The sequence below is a fragment of the Thamnophis elegans genome, chromosome 2 (assembly GCF_009769535.1).
Source record: "Thamnophis elegans isolate rThaEle1 chromosome 2, rThaEle1.pri, whole genome shotgun sequence".
Taxonomy (NCBI): Eukaryota; Metazoa; Chordata; class Lepidosauria; order Squamata; family Colubridae; genus Thamnophis; species Thamnophis elegans.
The window spans coordinates 52,143,753-52,164,278 of NC_045542.1; the positions used below are offsets into that span (position 1 = coordinate 52,143,753).

Sequence of the window (20,526 nt, forward strand, 5' to 3'; positions counted from 1 at the left end):
TCAACTTTTGCCTGTGCTCTTCTCTGACTAAGGGTATTTTCTCTTTATCTACGTATTTGTCTATATCTAAGCCCTTAATTTTATCCCCTTTATACAATTCTGTAAAAAATTCCCGAAATGCCTTTTGAATCTCCTCCTGTTGAAACACCTCCTTCCCTCTATAAATCAGTTTAGTTACATTTTGAGTTTTCCTTTTTTTCCTAATCTGATAAGCTAACCATCTACCCGGTTTATTTGCGTTACAAAAAGTGTTGTGTTTTGCATATAATAAACTAGTGGCTACCTGGTCAGAGATCAACATGTCAAATTGAGATTTTAATATGGTAATTGCTTCCTTAACCTTTGTATCGCCTGGATTCAATGTTAACTCCAACTCTTTCCTTTTAATTTCCTCTTCCAATTCTGTTCGTTTTAGCCCTTGTTTATGTCTATGTATTTTGTTTATATTCATCAATACTCCTCTCATATATGCTTTGCTTGCATCCCATACAAGTTCCATAGGTGCACCCTTATTCATATTCAAAACAAAGTATTCAGATAACAATTTTTTACAATCATTAATGTACTTTTCATATCTGAATAAGTTTTCATTCAGCCTCCAAGACCTTCTTGCCTGCACTGCCCTTCCCAATTCCATCCAAACTGGGTTATGATCCGAAAGGACCCTAGCCGCAATCTTTGTCTTCTTCACCCTAGAAAGTAAATCATTAGTGATTAGTATAAAATCAATCCTTGAAAGGGAAACAGGTTATTGATAATCCTATAAAACTATTGATTCTTACAATACTGTCGATGCATCACTACTGTCAGTTTTTGAAAATATGGCCATGAGATAAGTTCCTGGACCAAATACTTAAAAGAAGTGAAATTTGAATCTCCCATCATTTTTTTCAACACCTTGGTTAACCATGAGAGACATGATTGCACCTGGGATATATTTCCAAATGAAAATGAAATGCATGCTCATGCCCACATTCCCTTTCTTCTATCCCAGGTGACAAAACATGAATATTTAGTAGGACAAACAATAAGTTAGGGGTGATTTTCATTGAGTCAAGCAGAGTGAAAAGAAAGTCTCTTTTAGACTTCAGTCCCAATTGATTTGTCCACCTTTTTGTCAATTAAAAAAAACAACATAATGGATGATTAGTCATTTTAATTATGACAACCTCTTTAAAGTTAGTAGTGAAATGTGCAAGAAATATTGGGCTGCTTTTGCACCTACATAAATGTATATTCTGAATTTTTATTTTGCTATTTATCACTTTTTCTGACAATGTATTCTATATGGCATATTTTAGTATTAATGATATAAGTTTAATAAACCACTTTAGAATGAATTTGAGTCTTACTAAAAATGCCAAAATTTGTTTCTTCCTAGGAGAAATTTGCAAAAAAATATTAATAATGGATACTAGGTATAATCTGAGGTAGAGTAGTTTGTGTAGCACTATCAGCTGTAGCCAGTGTGATGAAGCCTATTAGTATTATGCCGCTACCTTAATAAAAAAAAATAAGTAAATTGTTTACTAAGCAAATTTATTCTTTTTTTAAGTGACTAATACTTTTTTAAAGTGACTAATAATAAAACTGTATATCAGTGAACTCTTTATACTTCTACGAGGAAGCTGCTTTTCCTAATCTACATTGTTTTTCTCAATTGTTTTTCTTCCAGGCAGTATTTACTCTTCTTTTGGGTCCTTTCACCTTTTTTAATGTGCAGAAAACTAAATATCTTCAGATCATGACATCGCTAATGAGGTGGTTAGGTAAGTGTACAAATCACAGGTGTGTGTGTGTGTGTGTGTGTGTGTGTGAGAGAGAGAGAGAGAGAGAGAGAGACAGACAGAAACAGAGACCTCTCCGGATTGTGTACAATATTAATTGAATAGACTTTCACTTGACCAATAGGATTTCCCTTTATTCATCCATATGTGTCCCACATCTGTTTTCGAATATCCCCAACTCTGGATTGGATTTGGCCAGCTGTGGGAAGATAGAGGGAGGAAGAATACCATTCTGTGTTGTTGGTACAAAAATGTATGTGATTGCTTCACTTATGTTGCAGTTGTGATGATGGCTTAATGGGTACACCATAGAAATTCTCCTTTGACCAGGGCAGAATTCTTAAAAACCAAAATGATTCATGATATGAAATTAAGTAGTTTTGTTTCTGTAATTGAATGAATGAGTAGCAATCACTACCAGGACTGCAAAAAACTCAAAAGAGATATTTTGCAAGGCATACAACAATCACGTGTTTTGCAAAACCTTTCATTATTACTGAAATACTAAAGCAGTAATATTTTACAAGGCTTGTGTGGCTGCTTCAAAAGGTATTCCCAACGATCTGCCTGTATATGTATGCATGCACAGTGGACTTTTCCACTGAGACCAGCTATTAAGCAAAAGTGTAGTGGAAAAAACACTTATTCAGTCAGTCAGTCATGCCCTCCTTCCTTCCCTTGGGACATAATCATATTTTAGATAGTTACATCCTCCCCCCAAAAAGAGAGATTTTAATGGGCATTATTAAACCCAGAATCAAAGAGATCAAGATGCTAATAATATCCCAATTATCTATGGTTAACTCATTAATTGAATATATTACCATCATAATAAAAGAGACTGTGCTACTGTTCATCAATTTTTTGGTTTATTTTTTGTATGCTGCTTAAAATCAGTCATAAAATACCCCCAATCTAGTCTCAATGTTTCATCCTGAACACATATGGAACACTATAGAAAGATCACCAGCTGTTTGCAATTAAACCAAATTTTAACCTACCAAATTTGATACAATTGAAAAAATATCTTAGGTAATTGCTTTTGTACTACAAAATTGATATTTCTTGGGCATGACTGATCATAAAGAATTTGTTCTTTGCCAGACTTAACTTGTATTAACTTGCAAAGAACATGCTAACAACATATCTTTGATTTCCATAAATCTTTGATTTCTCTATATATTGATTTTTCTAGATCAGGATTTTGAATCCTTTTTTCAGGCTGCAGAACTTTCTAGTTTAAAATAAAAAAATTCCCAGGCTGATTCCCATCCAGGGATGCTACACCGTGTGTTCCTGTAACCGGAAATTTTTAGGTTCTCAAGGAAATGACTCTTTCATCTCTTTTACTGGAGATGCTTGGAATAGAAAAGAAGGATGTCCATCCTCAGAGCTACTGAGATCAGAATAGGCAAGGTATGGCTAAACTCAGCCCGGGACCATAACACCATAGAAGAAATGCCAGTCTCAAATATGCTTCAAATTGTTCTCACTGTATTTCAGTGTTACAATCAAATTGAACAATGAACAAAACTTCCTAATGAACTCCGGTACCTTGTATTGCAGGGGGGGGGAGTAAGGGGGGAAGAGAAAGATATCTGAGGAGTAGCAAATACATGCAGAAAGAATATGAAAGGAACATAAATTGGACTTTTTGATCTTAAGGGTTAATTTCCTTCCCAAATTCCTGTCATTTCCCAGTACTTCCCTACAAGCCAAACCTGGGATGGTCATTTCTTTTTAATATAACCAAACACACTTATGAATCAATTAGCTTACTCCATGCTTTATGGAGTTGCCTGCTCCCACAGTCTCTGCCATCTCTTAGCTGCCTCATGGCATCTCCTCTATTCAGTCATTCTGCCCTTGGTTGCCCTCCTCCTGGATCAGACAATGACTCCATTTGTCACTCAGTACTGCTGTTTTAACTGCAATTAGTCCATAATGTGGGAGTGATTTATTAGAATTGCTGTGATATATTTTAACAAAATATAAATAGATGCATTGTATTGTGGATGCAAGAATTAATTAAAATTCAGTATTTTATGCAAGAAAACAGGATTTAATAATTAGCATTTTAAGGACTGCTGAAATGATATAAGATGATATGGTATAAAGTTCTCTATTACATCAGAAAAAATACAGGGACAGTGGTTTAATACATATAGTGTAAGGTTATCTGTTCTGTTCCCCCTTCTCCACTCGTTAAACAGATGACAGGCAAACAACTTAAAAGGAACTCTCTTTATCAGTTCTCGGCTCAGACTGGCTGCGAGCCAAAATAAACCTAATTACAGTCTCTGCCTGAAGATAACGTAATGAAAAACAAATCTTTCTTACGGTAACACAAGTGGAACAAAACGAAAGCAAAGCACTTCTTCCAAAGTCTCTACGAATCAGAGTTACAGAAAAACAAAGCACTTATCCAAGTGTATCTTACATAAACCACGACTGATGATCAATCAATGTTGAACGAACCAAGGAACGTTGACTCCTGCAACTAGGGCATGGCAGCATCCGTCCTTTTATCCCCAGAATATGCCCCTAACAAGCCCCAGCTGCATAGTTAATCTTGCATCCCGAAAAGACTCACAGAAGACTGCTGCTGAGTCACAACACTTATCCTTATGCAAAATCAGCCCTAAAGATATATTAACTAAAATCGTTGATTGTACTTGATTCAGTTAGTTAATAAAGCTTCCCCATACTTCTCTCCTTTGTGTCAATTATATTTCAGACTCCAAAAAGTCTTTTATGTTACAAAATTAAATTGGTCTATTTCTGACTTTTTGTATACCACATGAAAGTAAGCAGGTAAATTAGAGTTTTATTACTTTTTTCTAAACACAAGAAGAATTAAAATGTACTCGTAGATAATTGAATGTAGAAGCCTAATGAAGAAATAAATCTGAGTCATAAGGGGGAAAAATCATTTCATCATTAAGGGGGAAAGCTGGCTTCATACGTACACATTGAACACAAAGTGATTTGCTTAATTTTGCCATAGTGTGTTGTGTGAACTCATTTAAGGAATCACAGTTTATGTTTTAACATTTCATATGATACTAACCATTATGGTGTTTTCAATAAATCATGGTTTAACATAATGACTGAACTCCATCATTACTCTTGATTTAACAATAAACTCAGTTCAGAAAACAATTTCAAAGTCAAAAGCTTAAGACATACATATACATTATTCTTATGTTTCTAAAAGACTCCAGACTTTGACATGTATACCAAGTTGCTTTCTCCAGCAAACTGACCATTTTAGAAATAGATTTGAGATTTGCAGCTGTTTCAGAACCAAGTGACCAATATATAGACATTCATATCAGATTAAATGACAGGCATGAGGATACAACATATTTAATTTGGATGACATTAAAATGAAATAGAGTTTGGTAAACCTATTGTTATTAGTAATCACATCTGGTTTTGGTGTAATTGAGAGTCACAATAGGTGCCTCTGAAAAGCATGGTGACAGCTAAAAATCATTTTACATCACTGCTGTTGTTGTATAGACTTTGAATTCTTAGCTATGTCCTTCATGTATCTTAAAATTAAAATGTATCTAGCAGATCCATCTCTGAATTAGTTTTGCTATTATGCAAATTGTAACTGGGGAGAACTGTTCTCAATATTTAGAGCCATGGCTAATATAATGATATATAAAATCTGTTACTAAGTTAATGACATTAATCTGTCTTTATCATTACATTTTACCCAGGTGAAGTGAAAAAAAGCTGAGTGCTCATGAAAAGCTTGTATGATTTATTCCTCCTTAGATTTTAATTTACATAGAAGCCTGAACCATCATATACTGTATGTTTAGGTTTTTAACTGGTGTCTTTAGCTCATAAAGTTTTTATATGTGCCCACATAAAACCATTTTTCTTGATCCTTTCAGAGAGGACAAGAGTGGCTCTCATAAATAATATGATGAGAGAAGAACCTATTTTCATAGATACAGAATTGAAATATTCTCCATTTTATAGTATAAATATGATTGGTAGAGTAAAATAGGGCCATCTTGCTTCTTAGTCTTTCCTTTACCCAAGGGCTTTTCAACCCTCAAAAAGAAAATAGGGGCTTTGGGGCAATGGGATGTTGTTTTATCAATGGTGTTCATTTTACCGTAGAGATGTTAAGCCTAAAATAATTCTGTTTTTTTCCAGAGTCAGCTTCAAGTTCATCAGGGGAGGTTTTGTCTCTGGTACTTGTTAGTACAGGTAGACCTCAACTTACAACAGTTTGTTTAGGGACCATTCAAAGTTACAACAGCACTGCAAAAATTGACAGGATCATTTTTCACACAACCTTTACAGCATTCCCATAATCACATGATCAAAATCGGGACACTTGGCAACTGACTCATACTTATGATGGATGATATCGTGAGATCTGACATTCCCTTTTGTGATGTTCTGACAAGCAGAGTCAATGGGGAAACCAGATTCACTGAACAGTGTGACTAACTTAACTGCAGTGATTCACTTAACAAATGTGGCAAGAAATGTCATATAATGGGGCAAAACTTACATAATTGTCTCAGCTTAGCACCTGGGGTTTGGAAATTTTGCATTTGGAAGTGGTTGTAAATCGAGGGCTACCTATAGGATTTTTCTGAAGACTGGAAAAAAATCTCTCTGTACAGGACAGGAAATGTAGTAGGATTTTTTTCCTGATAGATATAAAACTTTTGCAGCTTAAAAAATGAAAAAGCCCAGCCTGCTTTTAAAATCAACCTCTGCTTTTTCCTGGAAGTAACCTAATGGGCATTCCAGAAAGGCCTTTAAGGGTTTTTTCAAAAGCCACAGGGAACCTATCAGCTGGTACTTTACACCCCTGTAATTTTTATGTACAGTGGAGAAGATAACATTCTACTGGATTCTGCTTATGTGGGATATTTTTGACAAGCAAAGTATCTAGAATCCAGTTCCAGATGAAAGAAAGATGAAAATTCTTCTACATCCATTAGTGGTAAAGTTGCATATCACCCATGAGTGTGCCTATAAATGCAAACAGAAATATTTGATTCCAATTTTAATTTCATTAAAGATACTTTTTTTCTCTCAGTATTGTAGACTTTGAAGATAAATTTTGTAAATAATTTCTAAAACCGCTCTTAATTCCAGTGTTACAATCTTTAACCTGATCAGTTAAGTATAGTACTACATAGCATAATCAGCCTATTTTCATATTTTAAGATGTAGTTTGTAAAGTCCATCACTCTAAAATACTGAAGACCTTTGTTATAAGAGATAGCCTGTTGTGAGCCAAAGAGCCTGCCTTTCCTTAAAATATGTTTGAAAGAGAATTTTTCCAGAGATCATGATTTGGTCTCATCTGCCTTCTCTTTCCCTCAAGATTCTTCTTCCCACAAAAATCCTGCTAGTTTTTTCATGAAGAATGAAGCAAGAAGCACATATTTAAAGAGGGTGATTCATTATCATTATGGTCTAGAATATTGTCTCTCAGCTTTGAAGGGAATATGTGTCACGCCAGGAGCTAGTACTGATAGATAGCTCTGTCATAAATGTGTCAAAATGGTTAATAGTTGTTTGCTTAAACAAATGATTTTAAATTGGATCAAAAGAGCAATGTGGGTTAGGCTCCTCCCTTTCTCTCATGATGATACAGTATGATTTTATGCTCTGTTCTAATCTAGATTGTTTGTGGCAATGACAACTAGAGTAAGATATTTCTGTTGATTAATATTAAGGCTCCCAAGCTGTAAAAATTGTGGCATAAAATAAGATAGAATTGCTAAAAGGGTTGGAAATGGAAATCTTAATTTTCATCTACTCCTCTACATGTTTGTCACTTTGTTAAAATGTAGGATCACCTCGGGATCATCCTTTCAGTGTGTTTTAAGGAGAATCCTTTTGACATTGGCTCTGTCTATAAGCTTTTAGAGTTCTTTCTAGAATTGCCAAAGTACCGTGTCAAGTGCTTGAGGAAGAATACAACATCTGCTGGATTCTTAATTGGCATTTTTGAGAAGGCTAGACATGTTGCTCAATTCCTCTCTCCCAAAATGCTCTGTAATATCCCAGAAAGGACAAAAACAACCCCTGCAAATAAATGGGATGCTAGAGGCAGATGCTTTGCAGATGCCACCTCTCCATTTATTTTATTTTTAATTATAATAATCTTGAGGGGCCCTGTGAAAGTAAAGTGAGAAAGAAAACTAAGTGAACATTGAAAAAAGGCACATTTGGAGGAGCATCAAACCTGGGCAGCAGGACACTCTTAATCAGAATTTGTTTTTCCTTTCCTTGAAAATATGTGTCCCTTTTTTTTTACTTGATGGAACTTTGTAGAGCTATTTCTTATGCTGCTTGTTTCTTTTGTGTTCATTTTTCACCTTTATTCCTTTTATTTTCTCTGGATTTCTCAGTTTATTTCTTTCTGCATACATATATTTGTTTTATGTTGCCCTACATCCAACAATTAACGACTCCCACATAAAATTTGTTTCCAGTTATAACACTCTAGAAGTAGAATTATAGAAGTACAGTGTTGTACTACCCAAAATATCTAGCAGTCTATTTTCTTAAATCACGCGTATTCAGGACTGCATTTAATTACAGATGCAGCTTATGTTTTGACAAACTGAAAGTTCTATCAATTTCTAATAAAGACATATGTAGGTAACAGTGGTGGGTTGCAAATATTTTTACTACCAGTTTGGGTGCACTCCCATGCACGCTCCCATGTGCACACAATGCTTCTGCACATGTGCAGAAGCGGGTGGGTGGTGCCTCCTGCCACCGCTACAGTGGGGCAACCCATCACTGGTAGGTAAGTATTTTAATATTTTTTATTTGAAGAAGAATAGCTAGTAATACCCACTTCATAGTTAACTTTCATAAAATTGGATGTTTGTACTCTTTCTCATTACTTGAGGATCTTGAAGTTGGATGAACAGGGCATGTCCCATATGCCACCAAATAACAAGCTTTAATACTTGTTATCAAGAGTTATTACCCTCTATGTTTTGATTTATTGTTGGACATAACTGGGTTTTGGAACATTGTCTTCATCTTGCTGCCTTTCAGGACAGAAAGATAATTTTAGCATATGAATATTCAGCTTTGCAGTACCTGTACCACAAGCAAGAAGATGTTCCCATTATCCCCTTCACTCGGAAAGAAATTAGTAAGATAATTGCTAAATATCTTAAATTGCATTAGACTTTTGTTAATTGTAGATCAGAAAAAAATAAACATTTCCAGCAAAACCTTTGATTTACAGCTTATAAAATATAAGGTAAACCAGATCACTCCTAGAGGGGAAAAAATTAACATTTTAGTGATGTTTTTGCACATTTTAAAAATAACTAGCACTAATAATGTTACCTACTTGGGATAATGAAAATTCTGCAAGAAAATAATCAAATTCAGAGAGGACCAATCATAACTTGGTTTGAAAAGTTTGAGACTCATAGTTGCATAGTTTACATTTTGTTCATATATCCTATACAAAAATGGAGTCAGATGTTATAAATAATTCTCATATAAAATAATTGTGTATGTCTATTTGTGGGTGAGTTTTCTGTTGTATAGCTGTTGATTAATTCATTTTTTTTAAAAAAAAATCTGAACTTACGGTAATGTCATAAATCAGTTACCAGATACAAACCATTTAACTGCACAGATGCAAAGTTAGGCATGCATTCATATGAACATATATGCATGCATTTATATGAGTAGAATAGTAGAATAAGAAGATCAGAATAGACATATTCTCTGAGTAGAGCAAGCATATTCTTATGGCAGTAGAAAATACATAGTCTCTATCATTCTAGGGGACAAATGCAGAATAATGGGTCTAATTATATGAAGGCAGATTCCAGGTATTGTAAATGGTATGAACATTTTTTCTAACAGAAAAAGCATTTAGATAGTGGAACCAATTTAGAAAATTGGCGGGTTACCCTGTCACTGGATTTGTTCAGCTGGACAGGGGACAGCTACAGTCACAGATATCTTTATATAGCTTTCCATATATAGCAAAGATTGGGACTTGATTTCGTAAATTGCCATTGACTCTGTAAAGTATCAATTCACTGTTGCCTATGGCCTCTAAGCTTGGCCCTGCCTTTCCAGCACAGAAATAATGCATTCTCTCTCTCTTTTTCTAAAAAAAAATCAAATGTTACAAAGTGAACATCAGAATTGTTCCCACACTGGCGGGTTCAAGCTACACCTGAGTGATTGGTGACTTGCCTCCTGGAATGTGAATTTGAGGATGTTATATATAAAGATGCTAGGTGACTTTAAACCAAAGGGTTTGGAAAGATTGTGTTTGCTGGGCTACACCACTGATACTCACATGCTACTATTATGGGAAATAATGAACAGTCTCTACCTGATAAAGAGAGCTTTGGGAGGATATAGGTCAGATCTTCATCCTTGAATGAACAGAAAGAGTAGAGATATATCGTTTCACTCTCCAGCAGGAGGAGAGGTACAGAGGTCTTATGGTTAAATATAATTAAGCTCCAGCAGTGTTTATGGGACTATGTACCATAAATCAAACTCTTTTCTCCAAATAGAGAGTTAAGTATTTTCTGAAAAGACTAACTTGTCTTACTTGATCTTTCTTTGAAGCTACCATTTGGTATTGCGCCTGCTGTCCTATTCCTGTCAGGATGTGTGAGCTTGCAATTCTTGCTGCCTTACTGATAATATTTTATGTCTTTTTGAGAGTTCTAGATAATTTGAAGAGCTTTGTACCTTTCCTGCGGTGATTTAGAGCTTTTGTACATAATTGTTTTTAGAAGCAATAAGAGACTTGTAACTGTTACAGGTTGAGCTTTAAGGTTGCTTTCTTCAACAAGGGGCGGTGGATCTCCAAAACAGAAAAAAGCTGCTTTCTCCATGTAGAATATGTTAACATAATATATTCAAAAAAACTTTATGGTCCCATGGAAAGACAGTTGGATTTGGAAAATAAAAACCAGGACTTCTTTCTGTATTGAAATATTGTAGCAGTTTATAAGAACCAATAGAGGAGAGTATTTGTAGCTCAGGGTTGACATTGTTTGTGCAAGCAAGTGCAGAGAGCACCAAGGACCCCCTCTGTAAGAAAAAAAATGGGAGCTGAGGAATTCTAATTTAGTTTTTATTATTTTATATTTTACTGAGCCATTGGGAAAGATACCTTTTCCAGTGCAAACCGAAATTGGAGGAAGGTATTATTTATTTCATATGACCATTGTCTGTGGTGTAATATGGAATCCTTGTGGAAGTAACAGCAAAAAAGAAATAAAAACTACCCTAAATACAATTTGTGCCTTGTCCAGAATTAAAACAAGGGAAGATGTAATCAGTAGATATTAATCCAGGTTAAGAAAAGAAAAGGAATCCTGGCTCTCCAGAGGCAACAGACCACCAATGGATCCCAATACTCCTGGAAAAAACCAGCTTTTTAGACTTCCAGAATGTGAGGAGTGTAGGAGCCTGCTGGATCTGAGGGGGAAGGATATTCCACAGGACAGGGGCTGCTGTGATACACAACCTAAGTCCCATGAAGTGGAAGCATTTAAAGGAAAGGACATGAAGTGGGCCCACCCTATCAGATCTGGTTGGACAGGCAGATTTTTCCATTCATAAATGCAGAAAGGGTTATACCAATATTGCAGAATAATTTTCAAATTAAGGACACAATTCTGTGGTTCCTGATGAGGTACCAGCATCCAGAAGCTGGTATTTGGACATTTGCCCCTTGCAGGCACAGGGATCTTTTTGTTCCATGTTACTCTGCTTTTGGGCTGTAGTAGAAGTAAAATAAAATGGAATATTGTGAATATAGTCTGCCTGCCAGAATGCAGACTTAAAGATTCACCGTCTACAACTGTGAAATAGCCCTTTGTCAAATACAGTATTCAGTGCCAGATACCCAACTGCTTTCTCTGTTGGATAAAGACATGTTTAGTTTTTTTTATAACAAAGTTGTTGGATAAGGAACAGAGTTTTTATGCCCCCAGGAGCCTCTCCAAGAAGCTGCAGAAGTTGAAGCAGTAATTGAAGTGGCAGAATATTTACTTTAGGAAGCTTCGGTTTTTGTTTTTGAAACAGGTAAATAAGTATAGCTAGGAATTTCTGCCAGCTAGGTTTTTTTTTAATGTCTGCGTTCTGTGCTGTTGAGTCTTATTAATTTTTCTGCACAAGTTATATAGAATTCAATCTTTAATTTCAGCCTTCATATTTTCAGCTATTTACTGGGTTCTCTGCTGTTTTGGCCTGTAATACATTTCATCTGAAGATCAAAAACATACAAAACAGCAGCAGCCCTATTTACATTTCACAGTTTGATTGTTTAAAAAAAAATGGAGTCTTCGGGTTAAAAGTGGTTTTAAACATTATTATCAGTTATTGGAAACATGTCATTATAAATCCTAAGAAAATTAGCTTTAGGTTTTGTTTACAGTTAAGATTTTTATAGAGATCGATTTGTCCTGGGTTATGTGGAATGCCTTTGTGATCTTGAAACAATGAACCACTTTGAAATGTGGAGTAAATACCTCGCCTCCGACATACAGATGATTGAGAGCAAACTTTGAAAATACTGTAGTCTTATTTGATCTCCTTAGATTTGCTACATTAACTAAACCAGGTGACCAACAGAAGGTAGACCAGTTTGGGGAGGCAGTAATCAGAAATTGATTTTTGTGAAAGCTCACACATTATTGAAATCAAATCCAGAGCCTAACGTCTATGTTCAATAACTCACTGCTCCTTAATTCTATTTGTGATGCTTTGAGCTGAGCCACCTTGTCCCTACAATTGGTCGGTCTTGAAATTCTCATGAAGAAAAGGAGTAAATTTTGTAAGACAGAAGTCTGCTCACATTGGGCAAACATGATGAAAATCAGTACTGAAAGAATCCAGGTGGGAGCTGAGGGGGCGCTAGTTCCTTAGAGTGAAACATTTTATAATGAAACAATAAACTGCAGTGGTACATCTTCTAAGGTGCATGCATTTTTATGCAAAAAAGAAAGAGGAAAATAATAGAAAATAAAACGCACAATGAATGATAACTTACCCAAGTTTCTTGCGATTAGATTGCAGTTAGCCACAGGCAGTAAATTTAACTGTTCTTGATTCAGAACAATGCCGGTGATTTCTTTATTCCATTTACAAGAATTCCTGCCCTGTCGGTTTTTTAAAAATTTAACAAATGCTGCCCTGAACCACAGGGCATGTACTCTTGCGCTGCCTGGGGCAATTTTTCAAATGACCTTTCATCTTGAAGTGGTATATGCTTATGCTGAGAAGTTTTTTCCCCATGCAACTTTATTAGCACAAACAAGGCAAGACCCCTCAAATGAAGGGACCATGTACATTCTTCTACAATTCAAATGTGAAGTAGGTGCTCCTGAGGAAAAAATAGGGGTATTTAGAAGAGCCTAAACAGAGCCTTATATAATCCCTTTTCAACCTTCAGTACAATCAGGTGGGTTGTTTATGTACTGATAACTCCTCATGACTCATAACTCCTAAAAAAGATGTGGAGACTCTAGAATGAGTGCAGAGAAGAGCAAACAAAGATGATTTGGGGACTGGAAGCTAAAACATATAAAGAACGGTAGCAGGAACAGGGTATGTCCAGTTTAATGAAAAGAAGAACTAGGGGAGACATGATAGCTGCCACAAAGAAGGGGGGTATCAACTTGTTCTCCAGAGCACCTGAGGGCAGGACGAAGCAATGGATGGAAACTAACCAAGGAGAGAAGCAACCTAGAACTAAGGAGAAATTTCCTGACAGTTGGAAGAATTCATTAGTGGAACAACTTGGCTCCAAAAGTTGTGAATGTTCCAACACTGGACGTTTTTAAGAAGATGTTGTATGCTGTCTTAAGTGGTGTAGTGTTTCCTGCCTGAGCAAGGGGTTGGACTAGAAGACCTCCAAGGTCCCTTCCAACTCTGTTATTCTATTTTATTCATGGAACAGCTTTATCCAGATGAGTGTTTTTTCCTTGTCCCTTCAGCTACAGACTAGGAAAGATCCAGCTAAGACAGAGGGAAAAAGTCACAAAAGTTAGGATCCTGTCTATTTCTCTGACCTAACTCTGTTCCTTCTCTCTTCTTCCCTTCCCCCTCCCCCTTTTTGTTTCAGCATTCATCATCATGATCATTGTGGCCCTCCTCCGCATCGCCAAGGGTCAAGAGGAAGGTCACCCCCCTCTGGCTCAGCTCTCAGGTGTACGGAATCTCTTTGGAGTCTGTGTTTATTCCTTCATGTGTCAGCACTCCCTGCCATCCCTCATCACTCCCATCTCTAAGAAAAAGCATGTTAACAAGCTAGTCCTGCTGGATTATGTCTTGATCCTGGGTTTCTATAGTCTTCTGTCTTTCACTGCTATCTATTGTTTCCGCAATGGGACTCTAATGGACATGTATACACTCAACTTCACAAACTGTGACATTGTCAGCATTGCGTTTATCCGCTACTTCCTGGGACTCTTCCCTGTCTTCACCATCAGTACAAACTTTCCTATAATTGCTGTGACTCTAAGAAATAATTGGAAAACTCTCTTCCACCGGGAAGGGGGAACCTACCCATGGGTAGTGGACAGGATTTTTTTCCCAGCCATCACACTAATTCCTCCAATTATTGTGGCTTTCTGTACTCATGATCTGGAATCCTTGGTGGGAATCACTGGTGCCTATGCTGGAAATGGGATCCAGTACATCATCCCTGCTTTTTTAGCATACTATAGTCGGAAAGAAACACAAACGACCTTTAGAAACCGTGCACTCAATAAACATTTGTCCCCTTTCCGGCACACCTTCTGGATTGGGTTTGTGCTGCTCTGGGGACTTTTTTGTTTTTTGTTTGTGACTGCAAATATAATTTTGAGTGAAACAAAAAACTAATGGAGCAATATTGCTGGTTAAGATGATCTCTTAAGACTTCTGCTCCAGGTGTTGCACCTAATAAGGATATTTTTAAGCTAATTTAAGATTAAACTACTTTTAAACTACTAATACAATATTGAGCTTGATGCTCATTTGAGGCATCTTGCTATTTGTTGAGTTACCTTTCAGATTCTGATTTTCCATTTCATGCACAAAACAATTGGACTCTGTCCTACATCAGGCTGCTATGATCAGTTTTTAAGCAGGGTATTTTCCTCTCTGTCAGAAGATATCAGAGACTGTTGGATATGCGTCTAATCCCTCACGTGATGAAAAAGAACAGTTTTACTAAAAGTTTTAGTAGTCAAGCCAATAGCTAGTGACTCAAGCAAGATCTGACTTAATGAAATCTGCTTCCCTAATCATTCGTATTCCTTGTGAAGCGGCTTTTTATCCTGCCAACTCATTGAACATTAGGAGCAAAAGGATGGTACTTGGTTTAATAACTGTTAATATTGCATGATGTATGTGGCAACCTAAGCGCTCTGAAATGAGTAGAGGAGCCCCATCACTTCTCCTTCTCCCCTAGTCCTGCTTTGACCCTTTTCCCCATTTGTTTTTCAGCCTTTCCAATGCCTTTCCATGTTGCCTTGTTTCATATAATGCAGTCCTGAGACTGAAACTTGCCAAGCTTTAATCTTTGTTGTTCTTTTATCTCTGATATTTCCCTCCTCAATTGTTTATGTACAATATAGGTCTGAGCAGGAAGTCCTACCATGAACTATACACTCGGTTGATACAAAGCCATCTCTTAATAAGTAATAAGGAATGTTTCCCAGTATAATGCCTTGTTTTCTCTTTATACTGCTAATGGAATCATGCTAGTGTCACAGCAGCAGGGCAGGCCCCGTGCTTTCTATATGGTGAAAATGTTGATTTCTTACTAAAGGACTACTTGGATAAAAGTGGAGAGCAGCTTATATTGTCTGGATACAATATATTATGACTAAATCTACCCTGTTTCTCTGAAAATAAGACCTCCCTGGATAATAAGCCCAATCGGGCTTTTGAACACATGCACTAAAATAAGCTCTCCCCGAAAATAAGCCCTCCCTGAAAATATTGCAACACAGCAGCAGTCATGAGGTGACCACGCTCGCAGCTTCCTGCATCTCAAAAATAATAAGGCCTCCCCAAAAATAAGGCCAAGTGCTTATTTCGGGGGTAAAAAAAAGACCCTTATTTTCGGGAAAACACGGTATGTAAATAATTTTCTAAATTTAGGGTGAGGGGAGAAACTATAGAAAGTGGAAAGAGACTTGTTCTGAAAGCCATTCCATCTTCTAACAGAATATTTTAAATGATGCCTCCTGATTCTTGCTAAATCATGTCCAGTCCATGAAATCTCATTTCTCTCTCTCCTTAAACCGATGTTCACATCATAAAATGTAAAGGTTGAAGGAGACTTTAGAGAGTGTTGAATCCAATGCCATCCCAGGGCATGATTCCACACTGTGTAAACACCTCTTGTGAAGTCAGTCATCATCTGAAGGAATCTGTTCCATTGTTGAGCAGCTCCTCCTATAAGGAAATTCAGACAACCCATTACTAATTTCTTCCATGGTTTGCCATTCTGTCTTCTGAAATAACTTTGAACAATGCTGTACACCACCCAGAGTCACTTCCTGTGAGATGGGTGGCCATATAAATTTGATTAATGAATAAAATAGAAACAAATCCCCTTCTACATGACAGTCATTCAGCTACTTAAGACAACTCCCTGCAGTTTTCTCCAGGTTATCTATCTCCTCATAACTTTTTCCTTCCAGGTTCCTTAACATCTTAGTTGCTGTTTATGGATGCGGAGCTATGTAAACCAAACTAAATAAGTAAATAACAGTTTGCCAAAGTCTCCACTAAAATGCACTGGATGCAGTATTCTAGCCATAGTGGTATTCTCTTTTTCTCAGGCTGTTCTATAACAACTAAACCTTCTGGGGGGGAAATGGGGTGGGGGGAGTTTGAAAGAATTCCCAATATCCATCACCTATTACAGTATTTGGATCTTAAACCCGATATCTACATTCAACTGGATATATGATGAACAAAATACTGGATTTTGATTTCTTCTAGTTGAGACCATAAGACTTTGTTAAGAAGGGATATTTCTTCAACTGCTTTGATACAAAGTCACAAGAGGAGTTTGGATCACAACTCGCAAAGTTATACGTATAAGGAAAGTATTATTTTTTCTTTCCTTTGGCTATAGATGTGTTGAAAGTGCTTTTTCTGTTATTAAATTCCATCTTCCAAACAGGTGGATGATGATGCTCTTCTCCAGGCTGGTTGTACCCGTGATATTAAATTTGATGTTCACCAAGGTTAGTTGATAAATTCGGTGGTGTTAGGTTTTTTTTTTTAAAGAATGATTAAGTAGAATGATTTTTTTTTTAAAGCCCAAATTGCTTTTGTTACAGAGATTGGCAGCGGCTGTGCTTTAAAAAAAAATAGAGAGAGACAGTATCTTTTCTGCAGTGAAACTCAGCTGTCTCCAAAAGAAGGCCGTGTCTTTGCTAGATTGCATAACGTTAGGCTTGGCAGCTAGGGACGTTTTCTGCAGGCACATCAAGACCTGATGACAGCACCCTCTCGATGTCAGGCTGTTCTTGGCAGCCCTTTTGGTGCATCAGAGAATCACGTACACAACCTGCAAAGCTTGCAAATGGATAAGGCTGGATCCCAGACACCAGGTTGCAGAGAGCTCTTAATGACTGAGCCCATAAGAGTCAGATTTCCGCCCTGGTTCAGGGAGAACGAAAATAGTTTTTCTTTTCTTTGTATAAAAAAACCATATCCACCCTCCATTGAAATAGGAAATCATCTATCTCAACAAGCACGTAGATTTAACATTATTCATTTCTGTGATTCTTGCCTACAATTGCCGTAAACCTTCCTAAGCGGCAGAAGAGAGATCCTGGAGAGTCATGTCAAGAGCTGTCAGGTGCTGCACCAATCTATCCTCGGAATAATAAGATACCAGCAAAGATAGAGTGACTGCTAGTATTTTAGTAACAAAATCTCCTATGCCTTAGGGGATCACCTATACATGATGAGAATGCACATTTTGGCTATTGCGGCTTAATCTTCAGGCCTTGAATTATTTGAAAGATGAGCACATGTCCTATTTCACCTAAAGGAATTTACCATGTATTTTTTCTTCTGGAGAGAGGATTACTCATTTCCTGCATGTATCCCTCTCGAATCTTCACAGGGTTTTTCTTCTCTTCCCTCTTTGTTTTATCTTTCATCCTTGACATTCATCTTAGAAGAACCTCTGAAGATAGAGTTGGCCATCGCTTGATTCTGGAAGCAGGCAAGAAGGCCTGGGTTTCAGCAAAAGCAGAATTCCTGCAACTGTCTTCTGTTAATCAGACGCTCATTTTTCCTTCTTGAAAAGAGGAAACCACAGGCTTCAAGTGTACTCATTTCCCATTGTTTACTTAAATGCACAGCTCCTGCCTCTGGTATGCTTTGCGGGATTTCCCCTGGCAGCTCCTTGCCAGGTCCACGTTGTATGAAATATATTTTCAACCAACATTATTCTGCTCTGAAGGTTGTAAAACACAACATTATAGTAGTTTTTTTTTTCCTGATTTCAGAACAACTCTCTAGATCAGGGGTATCTAACCTTGACAACTTTTAAGATCTTTGGATCCACCCCTGCTCTAGATAAATGTGGCTTGCTTTCTGCATGAATGGGAATCAGATTTTTCCCATGGGCCTAATAATAGTGCCCTCCATTGGGCCCCCAATTTGGTGGCTTCCTTAGAGCTGGAGTGAGTGTCCCAATGCCAGCAAATGCCAGTGTGATCCAATTTCCGCAATAGTTGTAACTTACATTAAAAAGTTTCAAAAGAAAGAGTTTAGGATTATTTTTGATAATCCTAATTGACCCCATAATCAAGGACTGCAAGGACAGGGAAATCCAGAACATACCTTGGGTGAGTATGAGCAGCTTTCCCCTTGTTTTAACATGGGAGATATTTTTAATGGATTATTCTAATGCAAAAGATCTCCCCTATGGCTCTTTACTGCTCTGTGTCCTTGATTTGTCCCTAAGGGTGATTATTTTTCCAAAATGTTATGCATCTGGGGTGTCTGGCCTTCCTCCAGGGGTTAGGGGAAATCTAGAATTGGTTTCTATTGCCAGAAGCAAAGAAGGGCAGCCTTGTGGCAGCAGCTCATGGAGAAGGTTTGTGTTTGTGTGTGTGTGCCTTTTCATTCCGTATTAGCCTCCTGCTTCCAGCAGCAGTAGGTACTCTCGGAAAACTCAATTAAAACAGCTGTACCTCACCCATCTCAATTACATTTTCTCAAACTGAAAAACGGAGCAAATCAAATCATTCCACAGTCTCGGGCAACAAATGAAGTGTTGGTTTTCTTCCTGGTAAATTTATTATAATAATAAACCACAGTTTGATTTATGTTAAAATATTAAAAGGCATCTTTATGATGGAAATAAACAGTTTCTATTTTCCCCTTTTGTGGCTCACACATTATTTCTGTCTGAGGGATTAAAGCACTGGCAGATTTATTGAGGAACTGGAGTGTAAATCTGAAATCAAAGTGATGCTAGAGCTGATGGCCATTCCCCCCCCTCACTTCAAAGATCACGTGGGCAAAGAGCCACCTCCAAATGTAGGATAGTTGGTGATACCAAATTTGAGGAAGAGGACCATAGGGAGAATTGTCAACATTTCACTTATTGTTCCACTGAAGCTTGTGAAATTAGAATATTTTGTGATTGCCATGGTCCAGTCGATCTGTTTCTTGAGATCAGTCACATCTCTGGAAAGTTCTGGAGAAACCATTCCCTCTTTCTCTTTAGAATCCTGTCTGTAAAATTGGGTTGAAATTCCCTCTTAGAAGAATTCTTTTATTTTAAACGTAAAACAATTGCTATATTTTTTTTAACTACTGTTTTTCCCTGAAAATAAGATAGGGCCTTATTTTCTTTTAACCCCTGAAATAAGCTCTTGGCCTTATTTTTGGGGTGATCTTATTATTTTTGAGGTGCAAGAGGCAGAGAGTGTGGTCACCTCATGGCTGCTGCTGTGTTGCAATATTTTCGGGGGAGGGCTTATTTTAGCACATGTACTCAAAAGCCCAACTGGGCTTATTATCCAGGGAGGTCTTATTTTTGGGGAAATGGTACTTTCTGGTGTTAAATAAAACTTCAATGAAGTGTTAAATAACCCTTGATTTAAAAAAAATGCTTAAAGAGGGAATATGGGAAAAAACTTTCTATAATTAAAATACACAAGAGTACATAATGAGATAATGTTTTTCTTCCTGAATTACTTATATTTTATATGTCACTGTTTCTTTGCAGATAATCTAGTAATAGTAGTAGTAGGTTTTTTTATATATATTTCCAAATAAATCCAGGCCTTCTAAAGTACTCAAGATGATTAACAATAAAATAATTATTTAAAATGTCATAAAAACAAAATGACAATCAAATAAAACCAAAAAAATGTGACCAAAGTGGAAGCAGTATACAGATCTAGGCCTCTGGTTTTGTACAACAAGACCTATAAACTGGCAGTGTGATGTATTCTGAAAAACTCTGTATGTCCTCCAACTGTCAATCAAAATAATCTTTACTTCATCCACCTGCTGTAGATCTGTTTATTTTGGGAGGAACAATTTTCAAATAACTAGCTCTTGGCTTTACATCTTACAGCACTTGAAAGTAAAATGCCATAGTTAGGGACAAAGCAGAAAAGAAAAAATAATGGTTTTTTTTTTACTCCCTTTGTCATCCAGCAGGGCCATCTCCTTTGAACAGCAAGGAACCTGCTTT

At 36.9% G+C, this 20,526-nt stretch overlaps 1 protein-coding gene across 1 annotated transcript in view; it reads left to right on the forward strand.

Annotated features, from left to right (window-relative positions):
* TMEM104 (transmembrane protein 104) overlaps positions 1-15,740 on the forward strand; it is a 75,445-nt gene extending 59,705 nt beyond the window's left edge. The window contains exons 9-10 of the mRNA XM_032210027.1: positions 1,676-1,769; positions 13,918-15,740. Coding sequence (XP_032065918.1) covers positions 1,676-1,769; positions 13,918-14,678 — 855 coding nt within the window. The 3' untranslated portion in view covers positions 14,679-15,740. The remainder of the gene's footprint in view (positions 1-1,675; positions 1,770-13,917) is intronic.
* Positions 15,741-20,526: the final 4,786 nt, after the last annotated feature.